The 19,864-nt window shown below is 38.7% G+C and overlaps 1 protein-coding gene across 1 annotated transcript in view; it reads left to right on the top strand.

Annotated features, from left to right (window-relative positions):
* The window catches only part of PDE11A (phosphodiesterase 11A), a 137,490-nt gene extending 118,774 nt beyond the window's left edge, over nt 1-18,716 (top strand). Inside the window, exons 18-20 of the mRNA XM_074828301.1 lie at nt 1,940-2,010; nt 4,855-4,938; nt 18,381-18,716. Coding sequence (XP_074684402.1) covers nt 1,940-2,010; nt 4,855-4,938; nt 18,381-18,542 — 317 coding nt within the window. The 3' untranslated portion in view covers nt 18,543-18,716. The remainder of the gene's footprint in view (nt 1-1,939; nt 2,011-4,854; nt 4,939-18,380) is intronic.
* The last annotated feature ends 1,148 nt before the right edge of the window (nt 18,717-19,864 follow it).

Raw genomic sequence — 19,864 nt, 5'->3', positions numbered from 1 at the left:
GCAGTTTTGTCAGATGCGTCTTTTTTACTTTTATAAGCAGACTATGACATTAGTCCTTCTAACGCTGTTACTCTTCTTGTTCAGAATATGGTCACCTCGCATGAAAATCAGGGAAGTTGCTCGTATCTTGCAGTGGGAAAATGAGTGACAAGATTTTTCAGTGCCACCTAGCTACAGCTGCAGCGTGTGCAATCCCTCCTCATTTTTCCTCTTTAACCCAGTTAGCTTCTCCATTTTCGCTGATAGCCAAAATGTCAGGTAGGGTTTTTGTTTTCCATGTTGTCAATCTTTGTGCTATGGTGCTGAATTAGTGCCAAAGTCTCTGGCAAACTGTTTTTTTATCCTTATCACTTTTGAGGTCTGCAAGTGAATGTTCCCCTGCAGCATAATGTAAAGGTTTACTTTATATTGAAAAACACAGTCTGGAATTGATTGAAACACTACCTGGTTGAGCAGAGAGGCTAATAAGTCCACACAGGGAAAACAGGAAATAGTTGGACCTCAACTGTGCTGAAAAGAAAAAAACATCAAAAGTGAGGGAGAAAGAGATTGAAATACATGAATCAAAAGGAATAAAGGCTACATGTAAGAAGGCAAAATTCAGGAAGAGAGGATAGAAACAGACAATAGAAGAGGGAAAGGGACACAAGAACAGGATCAGAATAGCAGTGAGAGATAGGGCTGAGACTACATCTTGATTATTTTTATACAATACACTTGGCAAACCCTTAATTGCTGCTAAGTTGTTAAATTATTCCTCTATCTGAAGTATTGATCCAGAATTTTATTAGTGTGCTGGGATTACATACATTATCAAGTTTCAAACTGTGTGATAGCCTGGCTTAAGATTTAAGAGTACTTTACAACATGACTTCACCTACTTCCAATTTATTTTGGTACTCCTTATTTCAACTGTAACAAGCTTAGGATTTGTGAATGTTAGCTACCATGCAGTTGCTAGAGCAAGAAATTCTGAGATTTTATGAAGTGCAGGTTCTCTGCTTAGCTCACTCTTCTTGTACCTTGGTATTATGAAATAACTTCCTATGTTTTCAAGCTAGGAAAACATGAAAACAATAACAAAAACAGGCAAAACAGGAGCTTTAGGAACTGAATGCCATCTTCAGTAGATGAGTTTCCTTTTTTTGCATCTCAAATGAAACATTTGCTTACCTTCAAAGCCCGACACATGAGAAGAGTACAGTATGTAAAGGCTACTATATCAGGATTGCTCACTGTTTAACTTCCTAAAATTCCTGTTGTTTCCATAACTAATTTTGTTTTTAAAACTTGTGTTCTGAGAAGCACAAACCTCTGCTGTGAATAGAACATCTTCATTCACAGAAGTCAGAAAGATGCATTCCAACTTCCAACCCACCAGAGTTCTTGATTTTGATTCAATATGATAATCACAATATGAGTTCATATTTAGATATTCAGATCCTATAGTGATGACAGAGATGGGAAAAAAGTGAAGCCTAGTGGGGAAAAAACTGGTTAATTAAGTTTTTTTTCTAAGTGGGGTTGTTTATATATGGCAACAGCCTGTAAATACCCGGAGAGCTCTTGCACATTTTACAAAACATTTTTGCAGACGTAACTGTGGATGCCAATGAGAAGCTATAATTTTCTATTCTGTTCTCAATACTTAAGTTGCATATAACTGCATTGAGTGCTACCTCGACATTGCAATGTCATTTCCCCAGTCAATTCCCTATCAAAATGGGGTAAGTGTGCCTATCAGTGGTTATGACTGTTTATACCCCCGTATGCGCAGTCATGAAAACTGTACAAACATGAACCTAACATCAGTCATGTAAGTGACTTCACTTCTTTACCATTAAGCACAGGCTGAAGTCATGGTCTGAGCAAGAATTCATTACCCTAAAAATTATGTAGCAAGAACTCTAATCTTTATCATGATTTATGTTTTAGGCAGCTGAGCTGGTAACCAGTGAGTTCTTTGAACAAGGGGACAGAGAAAGATCTGAACTCAAACTCACCCCTTCAGTAAGTTTTTATTACTTCTGAAATAGTTACTAACTTGAATAGGGTAAGAAAATATCATTGGGTTTATTCAGAAAAACTAACTGTATTTTGTATGTAAAGAAAAATCTTGGGATAAATAAAAGCTCTGTCCAATAAGGACATGAATTTAGAGCCATATAAAAGTTCTTCAGTCAACTCAGTCAGTTTTGCATTGAGCCCTTTTCCCCACTTTCTGTACCTATTCCCAAGCTTATTCTGTCAGTTAACTTTCTAAGCAACAGTTATTGTTTTCAATACATGGCATTCAAATAAAAAATCAACAGCTACTTATGGAAATCAAAATTGTCAGATTTACTTTATGCTGCAGCTGTCTATCTGTGTTATTTGATGTATCAAATGCTGTATAGGTATACAACTAAATATAACACTGTCATTGAAAGGATAAATTGGTATTGAGTGGAATATAGGAATGGAATATAGGAGTGGAATATAAAGTGTCAAACAAGAACTAAGAAAAAAAGTGTCATCAAGATTTTCAGTGAATGATTCAGAGAGAAAGCCTTATCCAGGTTAAATACTTCTAAATGTTGACAAGCCATCATATGAAGGCAACAGGAGAAGGGTAACAGAAAGTATTCTAAAGAATTTAACTTACAAGCCATTCAAAAATATGTTTATGCTTCCAAAAATAAAAGGGTTATTCCAGTGGCTCAGACTTGTTCTCACTTCAGTAGTACTTGCACATGAGCCTGTGGTGATGTAATGAAGTCAATAAAGTTAAAAAGTTTGTAGTAAATAATGCTCAGATACAACAAATGGCTTTTCACTTTATATACTGTCAGAGGCTGGGACATTAATGGAGTTCTTCCCTATAGAAGTTCTGTGTGTACATCTTAGAAAAATTGGTAGCTATAGTCCAGTAGATGAGCAATCAGTCAGTCATGATATTCACAATTCTGAGACCAAATCTAGGCCTGAATAACTGCAAGTACCATTCAATATAATATGGGTATAAGTGCCTTTCCTGCCTTGTATATAAAATTTGCAAAGTGTGTTTCTCATGCTAATGAAACATAATGGAAAGTAATTTTATTTCAACAGACACATTAACGTCACTGTCTTCAAGTAGCAATGAATTCCAGTGCAAATGGCCCAGGTCCACCCACCTTAAGAATTATTTTAAGGTGTATTGTTACAGCTACATTTTGGACAAACTGTAGACTTGGCAGAAGTGCAGAGAAAGACAAAAGCCAGAGCTTTCTTCTGGACTCATGTCTTCTGAAAATCTGCATCCAACCACCTATACATATCTTCAGTATTTCCTCCATCATAGGAGCCCTCTCACTATTCCTTTGGGCTCTACAGTCCGCACCAAGGACTACAGTAATTTGTGGGCCACATGTAGGATACTTTGAAGTCATACAGCTTGAAGGAAGATTTTCCTCTCTGTTTGGCCCTTCACAATTTAAAAAAATCCAGTAAACTGATGTATTAAGTGTTTTATGTTGGGAGATAAGGCCAGTAAATAATCACAGAGTTCATCAGTTCTAACAGTTGATGGCTAAGGGTCAAAATCATGTACAGTTTTACCACATTAATGAGGAATTTTTAAACAAGATCAAATGCTGATGTATTTCATGACATATCACTATGTCAAGCCACCTAGATAGGTATTGCTGCTAGTTAGATAAGAGAGTTGTTAGCAAGATAATGTGATATTCTCTTGTCTTATAAACCAAGGATTTTTTTTCTTGCGTTGTGCTTATAACAATCTGAAAATGACAGGATTTTTCAAAATGATTTAAATAGGAAATACAGAATTTTCCAAAAATCAAACCCAAGATTCTCATTTAAGATCACAGAGTCCTTGAATCTTACCTCCTGGTCTTATTTAGATACACTGTGTGATACCTGTGTATGTCAGAAAGAGCAGGCTACAACTAGAAGAATTCAACCAGACATTTAATGTAATGTAATGTGTGTAGTCTGGAGTTTCTAGAAGGTAGAGTAGGAAAGTAAGTTTTCTGAGGAGACATCAACCTTGAGACAGGCCCAGAATAAGAACCGACTTTCCACCAAAAAAGACAGAACTCTTTAAAACTTGGCATATTCAGAGAGAGATTAAAAAAAAAAAAAAAAAAAAAAAAAAAAAAAGACACATTCAGTAAAAGGTGTGGATGGGCCACTAGAAAGAGGATTAAAATCCTGTAGATGGAAAGCTGATGGGCCCAAGTAATCTCAGGCAGAGTATGGAGAAAACAACTCACATTCAAACTCTGCAGAACTCAGTTTCTTCCATCTCCTTTCAGCCAATAATTGAGCCTCTTAAACATCAGCTTCGACTTCCATAATTTCCTCTCTGGGGGAGTGCAGTGAGCAACAAATTAGGCTGTTTCCAGAGGAACAAATTGAGAACTGCTCCCAAAATGGATCTGTTGATTCCTCACCCTTTGGATTCACAGACATAGCTGGTTCTGCAGAAAGGGTCTCAGATCCACCATCCCTGTTCATTCTGCTGAGCTAGAAAACCCAATGTGAGAAAAGGGAAATTTCTACTCAAAGGTATCTACTTTACATTTCTGCACAAGGTTTCTTACCAGCTTAACTCCAACTGTGAAGCATTTATGTTACATCACAGAATTATAAAATTCAAAACAGCCTACAAATTTCAAAACAGAATTGAAAATAAACAGTTTATTTTTCATGCCAGACAAAGCAGTAAGAAGACTGCTGCAAAGATTGATTACAGTTTACAAAGTGTTCTGGTTGTGAGAATTTGATCATAGCTCCAAAGTGCTGGATGATGTGTCTGTAAAATACTCCAGTGTAATAAAGCATGACAGTTTTGTTCCCTTCTCAATTCAGGCCATTTTTGATCGGAACAGGAAAGATGAACTACCCAGGTTGCAGCTCGAGTGGATTGATAGCATCTGCATGCCATTGTATGAGGTAATTTTTACTTACTGCTCCTATAGAGTCCAGAGAAGATTGTTCTTGCCTCTCTAGGGGAAAAGAGTTAGCTTACAGTGCAGCCTTGAAGGCTGTTTGAACTCTTTATCTTTCTTTGACTTTACCAAAAGTCTGAATTCTATGCAGAAATCTTCAGATTTTCTGAAGGTGGAATTATCTGTAAACATAATTCCTCTCTAAGTTTTAAAAGCTGATAGGGCAACTGTTCGTTTTATTATGTTTGAAACAAACTGATTCTCATCATGGCAAGGCGTGGAGTGCTCTGCAGAGAGGTGCCAGAGAGACGGCCTCGTTAGGTGCTGTTGTCAAACCTGTCCAAATATGTGTGACCCAAAGGAAAATGAGAGCCTTTGCACTCCCTTCTGGCTCCTTCCAAACTGTTAAGGGGCCCTCTAGGCCAAACCTTTAAGGTCAGTGACATGATTTGTGGTTTAGCCTGTATGCTGTTTAACTTGGAGTTTATTCTTTTAATCATGCTTCTACACAGACTGCGTGGGTGCTTGGTATAAGGTGCATAAGCTCTCAAGTACTACTTTGTTAAGGCTGTAGATGACCAGAATAATGCTTCTCTCTCATTGGATTAAACCAGCTTCAGGATTTGACCTGTGTAACATAAGCTTCACCATTTTAACTTCTTCTGTCTTATTTGTATAGAAAGCAGAGCTACATGTGCAGGATGATAAATGGCAAATAACACTGTAGAAACTCAACCATCAATAACTGTGTCTGCCAGTCTTCCTCCTACTTACTGAAACCACGCAGACCACCTTATGTCAATAAAGACTGCCAGATTGGCCACTGATATCTGGGAAAACGTGGGGATGTTCTCGCTAGGCATTTTTGGGGAACTGCAACAAGTTCCCCCGGTTACCACTGCACCTGAAACTGCTTCTTATCTCCAAGCAATGAACGGGCCACTGATGATACTAAGCCAAGAGTTGGGAAGCAGGTACCAGCTCCCATGTTAACATTAAACTGATGATCTTGTCCCTGAATGTAGCTTCCCTGCACAGAAACAAAAGCAGATTGGCAGTTCCTTTTCATTGTACAGACCAGATATGTCACCAGTAGCATACGAGGTAAGAAGGATGATCTGCTTCCACTGCCCTCTACACCTTGTGGCATCTGAGGCTGCTGCTGTTGTAATAGTGAAGTGACTGTCCAGCCACAAAGGCTTCTGTGGCGTAACATGGACAACATGCGCTTCTGTGAACAGCGAGGTGGCGTACTGCTTTGTCAGTAGATCCTGTCCCTTTCTTAGGTCAGTCTTTGTCATGATGAAATAAACTAAAGCTATAGCTTTCAAACAAGGCAAAGCAAGCACAGGAGAATATAAACCTGTATTTTTTAAAATACCAAGATCATTTTGGACAACAATGGTGGAGGGAGGTGACATGACTGACATTGGATGAAAACTCTTTAAAAATAATGTTCCTTTCAATATAATAGTTCATATTACTCTAGAATGCATATTATACCAGAATTCATGATTTGTAATAGCATCTGTAATCCAAAAATGTACAATAAAGCAGAAAGGGCTGATAATCAGCCCATCCTCTGCATGAGAAGACTACATCTGAGCACTAAAGCTCTGGTTAGTTAGCTCCATCTTAGCAGGAGATCTCTGGGGAATATATTCACATCTGATTTCCCTGCTTTCTGCTGTCTTTGCATCATGCTGTGCAGCTATTAGCCTGCTGCTCAACAACTTAAAAAAGAGACACCATCAAACCTGGAAGTCATTGCAGCTCCAGCCTTAGGGGTAAACAGAAAACTTGATGTCATAGTATCACACTGCGGGAGATTCTCTCTTCAATGTGGAGCCAAGTTTTAATTTTCATATCCAGCTTAATCAAACCTCAATACACATATCACATCAGCAGTGTATTCAGGCATTGTAAATCCTCCGTTCAGGGCTGGCTGAACACTACAACTATGTCCAAGTCCTAGATTTCTTTTTTTTCTTTCCAAATGCATTCTTTAAAATTGTAGCTGTTGTAATATGTTGTAGGAACTGCATGTGGAGAGAGAATGGGTTACATCATTACAAATGCAACATAAAGAAGCGTAGTGGCAGCTGACAAATTAGTAAAATCTTAGCGGTACTTGTATAGCTCACTAGCATAGCGCTGATAAAAACCGTATGTTTGAAATAAACATTTGACACTCATTTTGATACCAAAATTATAACATTATACCATAGAGAACAAAATCAAGGCTTTTGCATGTAGTTTTGTCCATGCTAGTGATTAGAAGTCCCGAATCCATGTGGGCAGATCCTAACATCCAGATCCCCGAAGGGAACTCTGTGGGGAATGCATGCGTCCATACCAATGCAGTTGCTACAGCAGGACCTAATGCTGTGCTCTGTGTTATTTGACACCCACACAGCAGAGATGGTCCCAGCAACCCGTGAATGCTGGTAACTTCCATTGAAGTCAGAGAGCAGATCAGCAGAGCCCCCTTGAATTTTCTTTGCTCAAAGTAGTTCCCAAGAGTAGGCAATTCTTGGGATCTCTGAAGCGTGAAATACAGAAGAAACTTCACAGTCCAAACTTCCAGGAGTGGTCTGACACCACCCCAGTGCCACCAACAGTACTATAACAAACCATATCTTCTCCACAGTCCAGGCTTATGAGCTAGGCTACATACCAGAGTGCCCATGAGGAATGTTTCATATTTAAAACAGTATATAAACTTTGCAGAGCATTTTAGAGTTATGGCCTTCCTAGCCTTGTATTTTTTTCTCCGTTCTGAAACATTCTCTGGGACTTGATCAGTCTTCTGTGGAGATTTGGCACTACCTCCTCCTTATGCATCTGCTCTGCCCTCTGCACTTCCTTAAAGTAGCTCAAGACAAGCCACTCTGAGGTGCAGTTCTTCTCCCAAGTAAAGGATAATGAAGTCTCCTTTATTGGGGGATGTGTATCACATCCCTCTGCTTACCTGGCTAGAAGTGTTTTCTGAGTTTGGCCCCTTTATATGAGGAGCTTTACAAGTGACTAGCAAATCATCAAGATCTGTGCAACTTCCATTAGTAATCATGTTTGACTGCCCCTTGAAATACCCATCCCACCCAGAAGAAAGAAAGTCACAGATATCCAAAACATGCTACATCATAAGCTAACATGGAGCTTGAAGCTGAATATAGATATATAATGATAACTGGGGATATAAATAAATAAATACCAGGAATCACACACAGCTAGATTTCCCATATCCAAGTGTCTAAATCCAAAACCTTTTTGTATTTGCTCTGTAAACCTGACTGCTCTTGGCACAAGGTAAGCCACAGCTCTGCTCCCTTGCTCTCTCCCACATCTGCTGCTCAATGTGGGAATCAAGTCACCTCAAATTTCAAAATACCTTAGTAATCAAATCTGTTTCCTTCACACTCTGGATCAAAGGTTTGTGAAGATGAAAGCTTCCCAATTTTTTGTTCATTGCTTTTTATTACACTTGGGACATTATAATTTTATTGAATTTACTTTTTTGTTACTGTAGTGATCACTGATCAGAGTATTTTTATGTGACAGTGGAGTTTTTGCCTTGAGTAGCAGAACAGCCATCCATTTACTCTGAAGCTCTGATTTTAGAGGTTTTAGTTATGCTTTACTGCATCACATTTGCTCTTCATTCAAAAATGCCAGCAAGAAAAGTGTTCATCAGTAGAGATGAGAAACAAGCTTATTAGAATAATAATTTATAAGGAAAAATGCATTTTTTGGAACTGTAGAGCATTTCAAATCTACTAATGTAGTTCCAGTATGAAGTAATCATCCCCTTTTTTGTTAGAATATTCTATAAAGGGGAAGCACATGCGACTTAAAGCAGAAAATTAAGACATCCCACTGAAAATAAAGCACTATGGCTACACTGACAGCTGTATTCACCACACAGAGCAAGTATTCTGTACTTATTTGGACATACACATTTGTGTAACAGGAAACAAAATTTTGATCATTAAGAAAAATCACCTCTCTGACCCTCCTGTAAAGAGATGCTAAGAGTTTCAACAGTAACAGATTTCTCTCCTGGTCTCTGTGGTTTGTGTATACCTAAGACAGGATCAGTCACAGATTTTTCCCAACTCAGATTAGATTTCTCTGTGGGGAGCAGACAGAGTGGGAGAGTGAAGGTCTTACTCTTTTTAATCATTATTTTTCTCACAAACAACATCAAAGCTTCAGCGATTCCCATCAAACAAAAGATGCTAACAGAAGCCCAGCTCTGTTCACAGCATTGTTAGGCAGAGACAGTAACACTATGAATAGCAGGGCCAAAGGCCATGCACTCTGCTTCTGGGCAGATAAATACATAGTCAGGTAGTCAGTGACAATGACAGCAGCTATTTAAATTTAAGGGAGATGTCTTTGTGGAAGATAAAGAAGCTCATGGCTTTTACAACTTATGCATGTCTGAGATTGCCCTGCTCACCTCTACCTTGGTGCTCCATTGAACTGCTCCATTTTAGTGCTATTTTAGTGCTATTCAAGATTTTCTTGGGTATTGAGAGCTTTAAACATAAAATAGTATCTACAGAAGTGAATTTGCATTACTCCATCCAGGATTCTAGGGGGAATCTGGGAAGAGTAGAAACACTTATGTATAGCCTAGCAAGTACTTTAAATGCTTTGAACGGAATGTGGAGGGACAGAGTCCTTCTTTATCACATCGTTTGATGTACTTAGAAAGAAATCTAATCACTCTGTCTACAACTCCAAGAGCTCCGATATGCCTGTCTTCCTACAGAAGATAATGTCTACCCTTGTAATTAAATCTGTCTTTAGAGTATCTGCAAAAGCATCTATTCTGCTTGTAAGCATACATTAAATGCACAGGGTGTCATAAATGGTAGAACCTCTACAAAGCAGAGAAAAAATACACAGAAATCTCCACAGTCATGGCTACCTCTGTGCTTTAACTTCCTCAGTTCAAGAGTTGACTTTGACACCTGAATTGGAAGTGCATATGTACACACAGTGAGTTTTTTCCAAAAGTGTATATTCTAGTTACAATTATAAGGCAGAAGAGAAGGAGGAAAAGGCATGCTTTAACAATCATGCTTACACTGCTGTATCCTGATGAAGCCCTTCCTCAGTTAACACTTCTCTCTTTCCCTCATTCCTTCAATTACAATTTTGCATAAGGAAATATTGTATAAGAAATTCAGGGTTTGGACCACTCCTCTAGAAGTCCTGCTTTGTCCAGAATAGCCTGGAATGGTATGGGATGGCTAAGTCCTTACTCAGGCAAGAGTCACTGGATGCAGCCAAAACAATGACTTTTTCCTTCAGATGTTTCTGTCAACTTTATACAGTCAGAACTGAAATTTTTTTTTAATTATTTAATGAGGAAGAGTTTTTCTGTATGAACATTTTGGAAATGGCTTGCTGTACCCACTATTCACCCATACCTGCGATTCTTTGTACAAAAGTCATGTTCTATTTTAAGTTTGCAACTAGTCAGGGGGCAGGGATAGCACCACATCGTGAGCTGTTCACGGTGAGCAATATTATAAGACATTCCCTGAAATATGTTCACAAGTTGTTGAGAAGTGCTTTAACAAGTAAAAAAAAAGGGGAGGGGGAGGATCGGGACTAAGCTATTTGGAAAAATGTGTTCACAGGAAGCAATTTGATCAGCTCTGTGTAATTCTCATTGAGATCAGCTTTTCTTTTGTAGCACATTGAGGGAAGAAAAGGATAACTTTTGAAAGATCCTAAAGAATACCATAAAGATGCACACTTTTGGCAGGGCTTATTTCTGACATTTGATTTGGACAGAGTGTGAGAGATGATGTATCTGTGCTTCCTGGGACTGCCTGGCTGACAAGGATTAGTAAGGCAGATAGGCTCAGGATGCAGTATGTGATACACCATGGACTGAGGCTGCACAGACGTTGGCAGATCAAATTAGTCTCACTTTCTGTTGAAATCCAGAGGGTAATATTATCCAAGGAAGAGCAGGTGCAACATATTCTGCTGTGTTTGCAAGAAATTTGCTTCAGAGGAAACTTAATCAGGCCAAATGCCAGTGCTGGGAGGAGTTGGTAGCTAAGGATTACATTAGGAATATGGGTTTGTCCCAGAGAAAGGAGATTTTGGCGCTGCAGAAGGATCTTTCTCTAGCCTTGAAATAGGAACTCAACTAGGTTCAGCACTTCTGTGGCCTTGTTGCTTGTCTGCTAATGATTAATCTAAATGGGGCCACCCAGAATGAATTCTCTTGAACTTTCAGAAAACTCAGATACAGTGACTGTATCCCAACTTCCAGTAAGGGAATAAGCATCAGCAAACTGTTTTTCTTACCTCATGCCCTTAACCTAAGAGTCTGGGGTTTTCCTGCTACTTTTGTACTAACGGAGAGAAAAGGTGAAGCGCTATACAAGAAAGAAAAACTGGGAAAAGAAGAAAGAATGCTTTTATTTGCAATTTCCTTCCCAGTCAGTCGCTATTTTACAGAGTAATATGGAGAGGCACAGTTTTGGTGGTTTCAGAGCAAGGATTTTTGTGTCTATGAGTATCACAAACACCTTTTTACAATAGGCAGAAAGATCCTGATCCTCTTTTCTTGTTTCCCAAGCGCAAGGAAGGATTAATTTTTCTTTTGGAAATTAACAGAACATTTATTTTTGCTAGGATTTTCATAATTTGGTGCGATTATTGATGAAACAATGTATTACTATTGACAATTTTAGGAATTTAGAAATGCTTAGAAGAGGAGGCAGCAGAAATGAGTACCTTTTCCCTTCAAACAAGAATACTTCAACTTACTTCTCAAATAGTCATCTTGTGCCAAGGTATTTGGGAGAAGATAGAAAAACCAATATTTGCCATTGACTTTAGTAAAACTAAGCTAAGTGAAGCTGGGGAAGCTAAGCTTTACTAAAGGCTAAGCTTCACTAAAGGCTTTCAGCTGGATCTGTGAGAAAAAGTGAATAATTCATAATACTACAATTTCTGTTGCTGTCTTATTTAGAATTATCTGCCCAATGTGTTGCAAAGGACATACAGTTGTGTATGGAAATGTATATAAAGATCTGAGGAAGTAGATTGAAAAGTTGGTAGATAAGGTAGAAGAGACAGCCAATAGAGGGAACTCAAATTGTACAGCAAATCTGAAAGAAGATAAATGGATAATTTAACAGCCATTCAGTTTCAAGAAAGACAAAGCACAAACTACATTGCATCAGAAAAGGACGAGAAATGATGATGGATGAAATGCTTCAAGTAAGTGTTTAACACAACAGAATCACAGTTGCCTGCAGAATTCCCAGCTGAGGGCAAATTCAAAGAACTAAATAAGGATATGAGACTGATATGGTTTGAAGAGTTTTTCAAAATCCATTTAATATCAAGGCAGAAGACATTGATCAGTTGCTTGGTTAAAATGTTGAAAGGAAAAGAGTTAGAAACATTCTGTCTCTTGCATGCTTTATGCATAGAATCAAACCATAAACAGCAGAGCCAAATAAGAAGTTGTTTATGAAATAATAACTCTTCCTCTTCCAAGCAAACCCTTGGTTTCATGAAATTATTATGAACAGATGAATCATTTGCAGCTATAGCAACACATCAGTTGAGCTACTTCAGTGGGTACCCAGTCCTTCAGTATTACTCTTTCCCTTTGACAGCACAGCACGCTTGATATTGGTCAAAGCACATTTGGCTACCAGGAGCTCTGTACATATTTTCCTCCCTGAAGTACCTGGCACATTTTACCAGTGGAGAACCTTACTTTATAATCATTCCTCTGTAGTATGCATGTTTACTTACAAAGGAGTGCAGCATTATTCCTGCTACTGTACCGTCACCAGAAAGAAGCACAATGCTAATTCATAGTGGAAGAGCTGAACAATTGTGCATGTATTAGATCCCTTTCCAGTCACAACTGGCTTCCTTCCACACTGCTAACAATTTCTATAGAGAAGCTAAAAGAAACTCCTGTTTTCTATCAGGAAAGTTAGTAGTATATTCATTTAATCTAATTACATTTTTAGGCATCAGAAAAAAATTCCCTGGCAGAAACGAAAATGCAATGCACCGATGCATTATGTACTTGATGACCTGGACCCCTCCTCAGTAAGCCTTAGCCAGAATAAACAAAGTCTCCTTCAACTATGAGGAAATGGTGGTAATTTATTTTTTTCATCAACTCATCCCCCTCCCAAATACAGTATTTTTTTCTGAAATATAATGATTAAATATGGCCCTGAATCAGTAGGGGAAATAATTAATTCATATATGCAAACAGTCAAAGGTTCATAGAAGTTAATCCCTATATCTTCTCTGTATCACTTTATCTTCTGTATTCTACCTATAGAAGAATTTTAGCACTCTTTTTGGTTTTAGTACACAGGCATACATACAGAAATGCTTAGTGGTTTTCAAAACAACTTCCATCAAGTATTTGTATTATGAAGATCAAATCTGTGGATGACTGCAGTACAGGTTCCCTTTTATCTGAACGAATCTGAAGTTCAAGGACTTCCAGATAAATGGCTCGCCTTTGGCCTATGTATTCTCACGTGAAAGCCACTTCAGCAAAACTCAGGAGTCCAATTCAGCTTTGCTGTAACTGGTCACGACTCTCTTGACTTCAGCAATGCTTCATATGCTGCTTACACCAGGTCTGAATTTATCCCTATGGCTTCTCGGTCACTAGTCCTCCCTTCCAACTCAGAAACTGCCTACATAATAAAAGTGATTCATTAGAAACCACTGGGTTCCAAAGTAGAGTGAACACTGAGACCTATAACTTTTTGATATGTGCTCAGTCATAAAAATGAATTTATATGGTCTTATTCCATAAACTCACTTTACAAATATTAGACCCACAACCATACTTCCATAAGCTGTAATCTTGTCAAAGCTCGTAAGTTAAGCAAGGTCAGAATTGGTCAATATTTGGATGAGAATCTCCAGGGTAAAAAAAAAAAGTATATACTCTGGAGGTCCTGCTCTGTTTGTAAGTTAGGGCATACTGTGCTCCTTTTTAAAAGGATTTGGTATTAGTCTTAGAATACAACAAAATGTTGTATTTGCTTTAGCAATAGTTTAGACTTTGGCCACATCTGTGCTGCATCTTGGCTGTTTCAGCTAACATCCTTTCCCAGAGATGAAGGTGATGTAGCAGATCAAGACCTCTCCCCCACCACCACCCTTCAACCCAGGAGGTAGATCTACCAACAAGTGCCTCCACTGCTACCCATCACCTTCTCCCTGAAGTGGTTTGTTGCTACCTCTACTATTTTTGCATTCTCTATGCTTTATCTAGCAAAATATACCTAAGAAACACATCTCTATGCCCAATAAAAACCACTCTCCCCTCCTTACCTTCTCCCATAAATAGCTTCCTCTGAGTATTTCATGCTCTCCCCCTTTTGAGCTCTTCCTTCAGGCAGCCCTGCCCCACTCCCAGGTACACACAATGTATTGCTGAAGTGCCTTTAACCTTTCCTTGTACTGGAGGAGCTTCTATGTAAGAGGAGCTATACCTTGTGAAAGTATGCTGTGGGCAGAGCAGTATATAGTCCAAAAGACACCTAAATAATTGAAGGTGGTAAGAAAAAGTCAGTGCTATGCAGTAACTTTTGGAGAAACAGCTTAGTCATGCATCTGAGGTAATATATGGATGCAGAAGGGAACTGCAAACCTATCTGGCTTTTCCTAACGCTGGAGCGTGTAGCCTCCAGCATGACTGCTCCTCCAGCATGCTTTATCACTCTGCTATTAAGAACCGCTTTTACAGAAAAGGGGATAAAATGGGAAAGGTCACCAATCCTGTACCTACTGCTGTGCAGCAAGGCAGCTGCATTGCAGCGGAAGGACTGCAAGTGGGCATCAAGGTCCCCTGCGGAGAGACAGGAACTCCCCCAGGCAGGGGTTCCCTCACCCCAGCTCACAGCCTGCCTGCTGCACCAAGGAGGAGCAAGGAAAGAGGGAGTTTCTGGAGCTATGAGTCTATGTGGTGGTATCCCATGTCAGACAGCTGTTGGCAACCAAGCCTCTTCCTACTAGAGCAAATAATAAATTGGGTGTTAAGAAGCTGGATAGCAAATTAGACAGATCCCTAGCAAAGCTGTTCATAAGAGGGATGCATCAAAAATAGTGGCATGGAGGAGCAGTACATCAAGGGGTTCTCATGCAATAAAATGGAAAGCAAAAGTGCAGCCAGGAGGTAGAAAACGCTGACTAGGCTACAGCCAAATAAACTTAAAGAGCTTTGGGAATAAATTGGTGGTTTAATCCGGATCAGGAACAGGTGCTATGAATGTAATTCAGTAAAGGGTCGAGAGTCTGCCAGAAGGGAGAGAAATATGTTGCTTTTGAGATAATTTCCCAGAAGCTTCATAAAAGAAAATTGATTACTGGAGTTTAATAATTAAAACAGGGCCAGATATATAGTAATCAAATGAGTTTTTAATTACATCTCAAACAGAAATAAAATCAAATTTGTGTACTTTGTATCAGAAAAGTCCTACTAAAATGCTTTGGTAGCTGGAAAAAATAAAATAAAAGCTAATTTCCATAGGAATTATAGTAGTTGGTTTAATTAAAAGACTAGATCAGAATGAAAGAGTCCTAAAGTGAAAGGATACTAAATACAGAATCCATGGTTTAAACATCAAATCAATGTCTGAATAAAGACATTTTATAGACCAAGTGCAAAGTCTGCACTGTCAAGTATCCCTAATCTAAATTAATGTGTGACAAAATAAAGTATCTTAAAATTACACTGTATATTTTGTAAGTATTCCATAGAATTAATTGCTTGTGCTGTGGTAAAAATGAATATCAATGACATGGTTTATTCTTTCTTAAATACTCCTTTTAATCTATTTCATCAAAGTTAATGTTATAAGTTAACCATTCTTGCTATTTAGCTGGTAACCTCTGTTGCACCTGGGTTATTAGACTCTGTAATATGCACTTAGGTATGTATTTCTAAGAAATATATGTATTTACTTTTGGATTTAAAATGTGTTTACAGCTCATAAGATACAGTGATTACTGTAGAACTGTGTGGGTGCTTCTTGAATCCATCCCCAATTTACCTGAGCTTCTGGTCTCTGCTGTAGTCAATGCAAAGCTGATTGATCTAAACAGCTCAAGCACTCACAGTCCTCCTGGCACTGTACATGAGAGGGCTGCCTCCCACCATAAGAATGTGGCATATGCCTAGGCCTGGAGGGACAAGCACAGCAGTAGGTCATGCCCAGACTTCTGCATTTGCTCCCTGGCACTAGGATTGAAAACATCATGCTCTTGTGGTCAGTCTTGGCAAAAAAAACCAGTACAGAAAGGACACAGACATAGCCAAGAGCTGCACAGCCACACTGAGACCAAGTCCACTGTCCCAATGAGCTCCTTCTCCTCTATGTTGCCTGTAGCAGGTACAGGTTGCTGGTATACCATTTATGCCAGGAACAGCCTGTACTGCATTTTATGCTTACAGATCCTAGGGCTGATTGGATGTGAGTGCAGAATGCCTTCTTTGTGCTTAGAAACCTTTGAAATATACTGATTTTTAAACACTGATTTTTTTTCTTTTAATATAAAGTGAATATTGGAAAAATACTTTGCAAAAACTTTCTTAGGATTTAAGAAATACTAGCAAGCTTAACTGCCAGTGGATGGATACTGGCTTTGCACAGAAAGGATCTGATGAATTGCTGTCAAGACTTGCTACCTCTAGACACTGAGTTGGCAGTGGTAACGCAGGTGCTAATGATAACAGTGAGCTTTTCAGGTGTTTATAATGTATTACTGCCCTTCTGGTTTGGACTCTGCCAAAGCAGATTTAAGGAATACACAACGGTGTGAAATATAGAGCTAAAAATGGGCAGCTCTGAGACACGGTGATGGGAATGTTTCAAATCCACATCCATTCTATCAAATGAATGACCGTCACCAGTGAGCAATACTATATGTGGCAGAGACTGCACTAAACTCTGCCTCTTACCCCAGGCCCAAGGTTGCAAAATTATCTGCCCAGTCTGTGCCATATTCTAAGGAAATAATTTCAAGCAGATTTGCTTCAAGTTCCACACAAATCAGCTTCTTACACATGGCGTGAGTTTTCAGAAGTGCTGAGCATTCATATTTCCTACTGAAGTCAACTGAAATTGCAAGTTTTCAGCACATCTTAAAATCGGGCCATTAACCCTTAATTATCATATAATAGCTCAATTAAAAATCTACCAATACTTACTTCAGTAGCTAACCAAGCTCCCATGGCTTGCAGACTAGCTATAAAAAAATCCAGTTCTTTAGTGGTGTCTGGACTCTGGGGACCATTTAAAGTGGTTGCTGTTAACCCTGCTATTTAAAGCAAATAATGAAAATGATCAACTGCAAAGGTACCTGCTTCCCCTTTTCTTTCTTTTCCTTATCATTTCCTGCACTTTTAGAAGAGCAACTTTTGCTGTCTTCTCTGTCATTACTTTTTTTGCCTTTTATTTCAAATGACAAATACGTAGTTTCCATGCTATCATAGAAAGCATGATACCCAAGTCTCATCAAAACCCAGTTTTTGCTAGTCAAAACAGCTGCAAAAGAATAGTACTCCTCTGTCCTGAAAGGGCACATTATATGACCCCATGGGAGGTAACTGGTTAACCCTTTCTTCACATGTGGGTGCTGCTGTTAATGAGGTTCTGTCTCTCTTTAACATAGGGACAAAACCAAGCAAAGCACCTGTGGTCCTTCCACGTAAGCATTTAATACTAAAGGGGAAGGTAGAAGAAACTTCTAGCAAAGACATGCAGGAATTATATAATTTTGGAGCTGATTTAAAGCCAGCTGAAACCAGATAAAAGATTCTTACTGGCTTCTGTGAGCTTTGGACTGGGTATGTAGAAAAGAGGTGATTTCAGTGCAATCTAAAAAGAAAACTTTTATTTTCCTTTATTTTGAGCACACAAATGGATTTTTTGCCAGCTTTGGAAAGCACAGTACTGTTGTCATTTACTTATCTATAGGAAATAAGAATTTAGCACTAGGGAGAATCTAAAGGTTATTTCAGCTTTGTCCAACTTGACATCCAACCAGTGGACCTCCTGCTCATAGATGCCAGCAACCAGATAGCCTCAGGCACTTGGGGGATACCTCAAAAGGATTATCTTTAAGGATTACAAGAAAGCTAAAGTAGTTGAGCAGCAACTCTGCCACCTTATGTGGGTTTTTTTATATTTTTGGTGGCTTACTTAAAGTCTCAGGTAAGATGAGTAAGATAAAGAGATCTCAGTGGGAACAATAAGCTTTACCTACACAGGAATTTATAGCTGGGGGCGAAGAGGGCGGGGACACGGTGCAGATTAAACTCTTTTTACCCTGCTACTCCCTGGACTGTCCATCAAAAGAGTGGAAATACTGTCAATATTTTTTCTCTCATCCTCTCTTTTTTTAATCTTCCAGTGTCTAGTGAAGTTGAATGTGAAACTGAAGCCTATGCTGGACTCTGTGGCAGTAAATAGAGGTAAATGGGAGGAGCTGCACCAAAAAAGACTTCCTTCTCAGGCGGCATCCTCATCCTCCTTTTCCTCTAGCTTTCCCATGTCTCTCAAAGACATAAATTAAGCCTGCAAATGTCAGTGTCGCTTTACGATAAGAGCTGTCTGAAAGGTTTTCATAAACTTAGGCCCACCATTTTTTTTAAGAAATGCTTTCACAGACATGCTTAATTGAGTGGATATTATCTTGATGGCAGCATAGTTTGCTTTTACTGGGAGGCTTAGTGGGACTGAAAGGAAGGCCTGCGGTGAGACTGCGCTGGTATCTGGAGCGACACAGAAGACTTAGCACAAGAAGCATTCATTCAGCTCCACTACATTTCAACTGCTGCTGTAAAAATCTGTAAAGCTGACAACAGACTGAAATATAAGAACTTACAGCTTAATAAAATTAATAATACAGAGCAGAACTGGGATGCAAGCTGGTCAATTCATATGCAAGGAGCTGCAGGAAAACAGAATAGTATGTAATTACATTGTTGTTTTGCATCTCTTCACTACATGTTATGAATCAATTATGCCTGCTTTTGTGATGTTCCTCTCTCACTCTTCCCTCCTCTTTTATGCCTGAATGTTCTGAAAAGCCTGCTTTGTATTCTAAAGAAGTATTTTTTTACAACAAAGCTTCTTAGTGATTGATCAGGGCCTTTAGAATTGCCTACCTTTGCTACATTTAAAAACAAACTTTATTATCTTTAAAAACACCAACCTGTCCCTGCTTCCCTGAGAAATTCATATTAACAATGCAGTAAATTTCTCAGCAAGGGGAAGTTTGCATAAAGGCAAAATATTGCATGGTAATTTTAGAGTTGGGTTTTTTTCTTTTAAAAAATGCTCTTTTAATACATTCATTTTTTTAAAATTACAGTGTCCCCTAAGGAAAAGTTTAATGGGCTTTAATGAAAATAGAATACAAATAAAAAAGAAAATCTGCTGCTTTGTGCTTCAGGTTTATATTACATTGAAAAGTGGACTACGGATAAGCCTTTCCAGTATAATTTCCAGTTGAAATTAATATTTTGAAATGATGGAGAGGAAGAATATCATCATACTGGACTGACTACCTCTTACTTCTCTTGCAGTTCTTTCAGTACAATTTGAGATGCTACCATTACAGCCACCACAGCACTAGTCAAGGCTCACATGTAGACATCTGTGGTAAAGATGTTCATAAAAATCTAATCAAACATGACAGGTCACAAAACCAAACATGTCTAGTTCTTTGTGATGACAGTACTGTTACCTGAAAGTTGGTCTCTTTCCATTAGTGCAAAGATCACTAGTGTAGCAAAACTGTAATCTATGATTTGAGGGTGCTTTCTCTGCTGCATGACCGGACACAAGAGGAGTCATGTTGCAGTGCTTACGAGTTCCCATTCATAGGCTTTT

The sequence above is a fragment of the Strix aluco genome, chromosome 6 (genome assembly GCF_031877795.1).
Source record: "Strix aluco isolate bStrAlu1 chromosome 6, bStrAlu1.hap1, whole genome shotgun sequence".
Taxonomy (NCBI): domain Eukaryota; kingdom Metazoa; phylum Chordata; class Aves; order Strigiformes; family Strigidae; genus Strix; species Strix aluco.
Note: the sequence above shows the minus strand (reverse complement) of the source record. Positions and strands in the feature narration are given on the sequence as shown.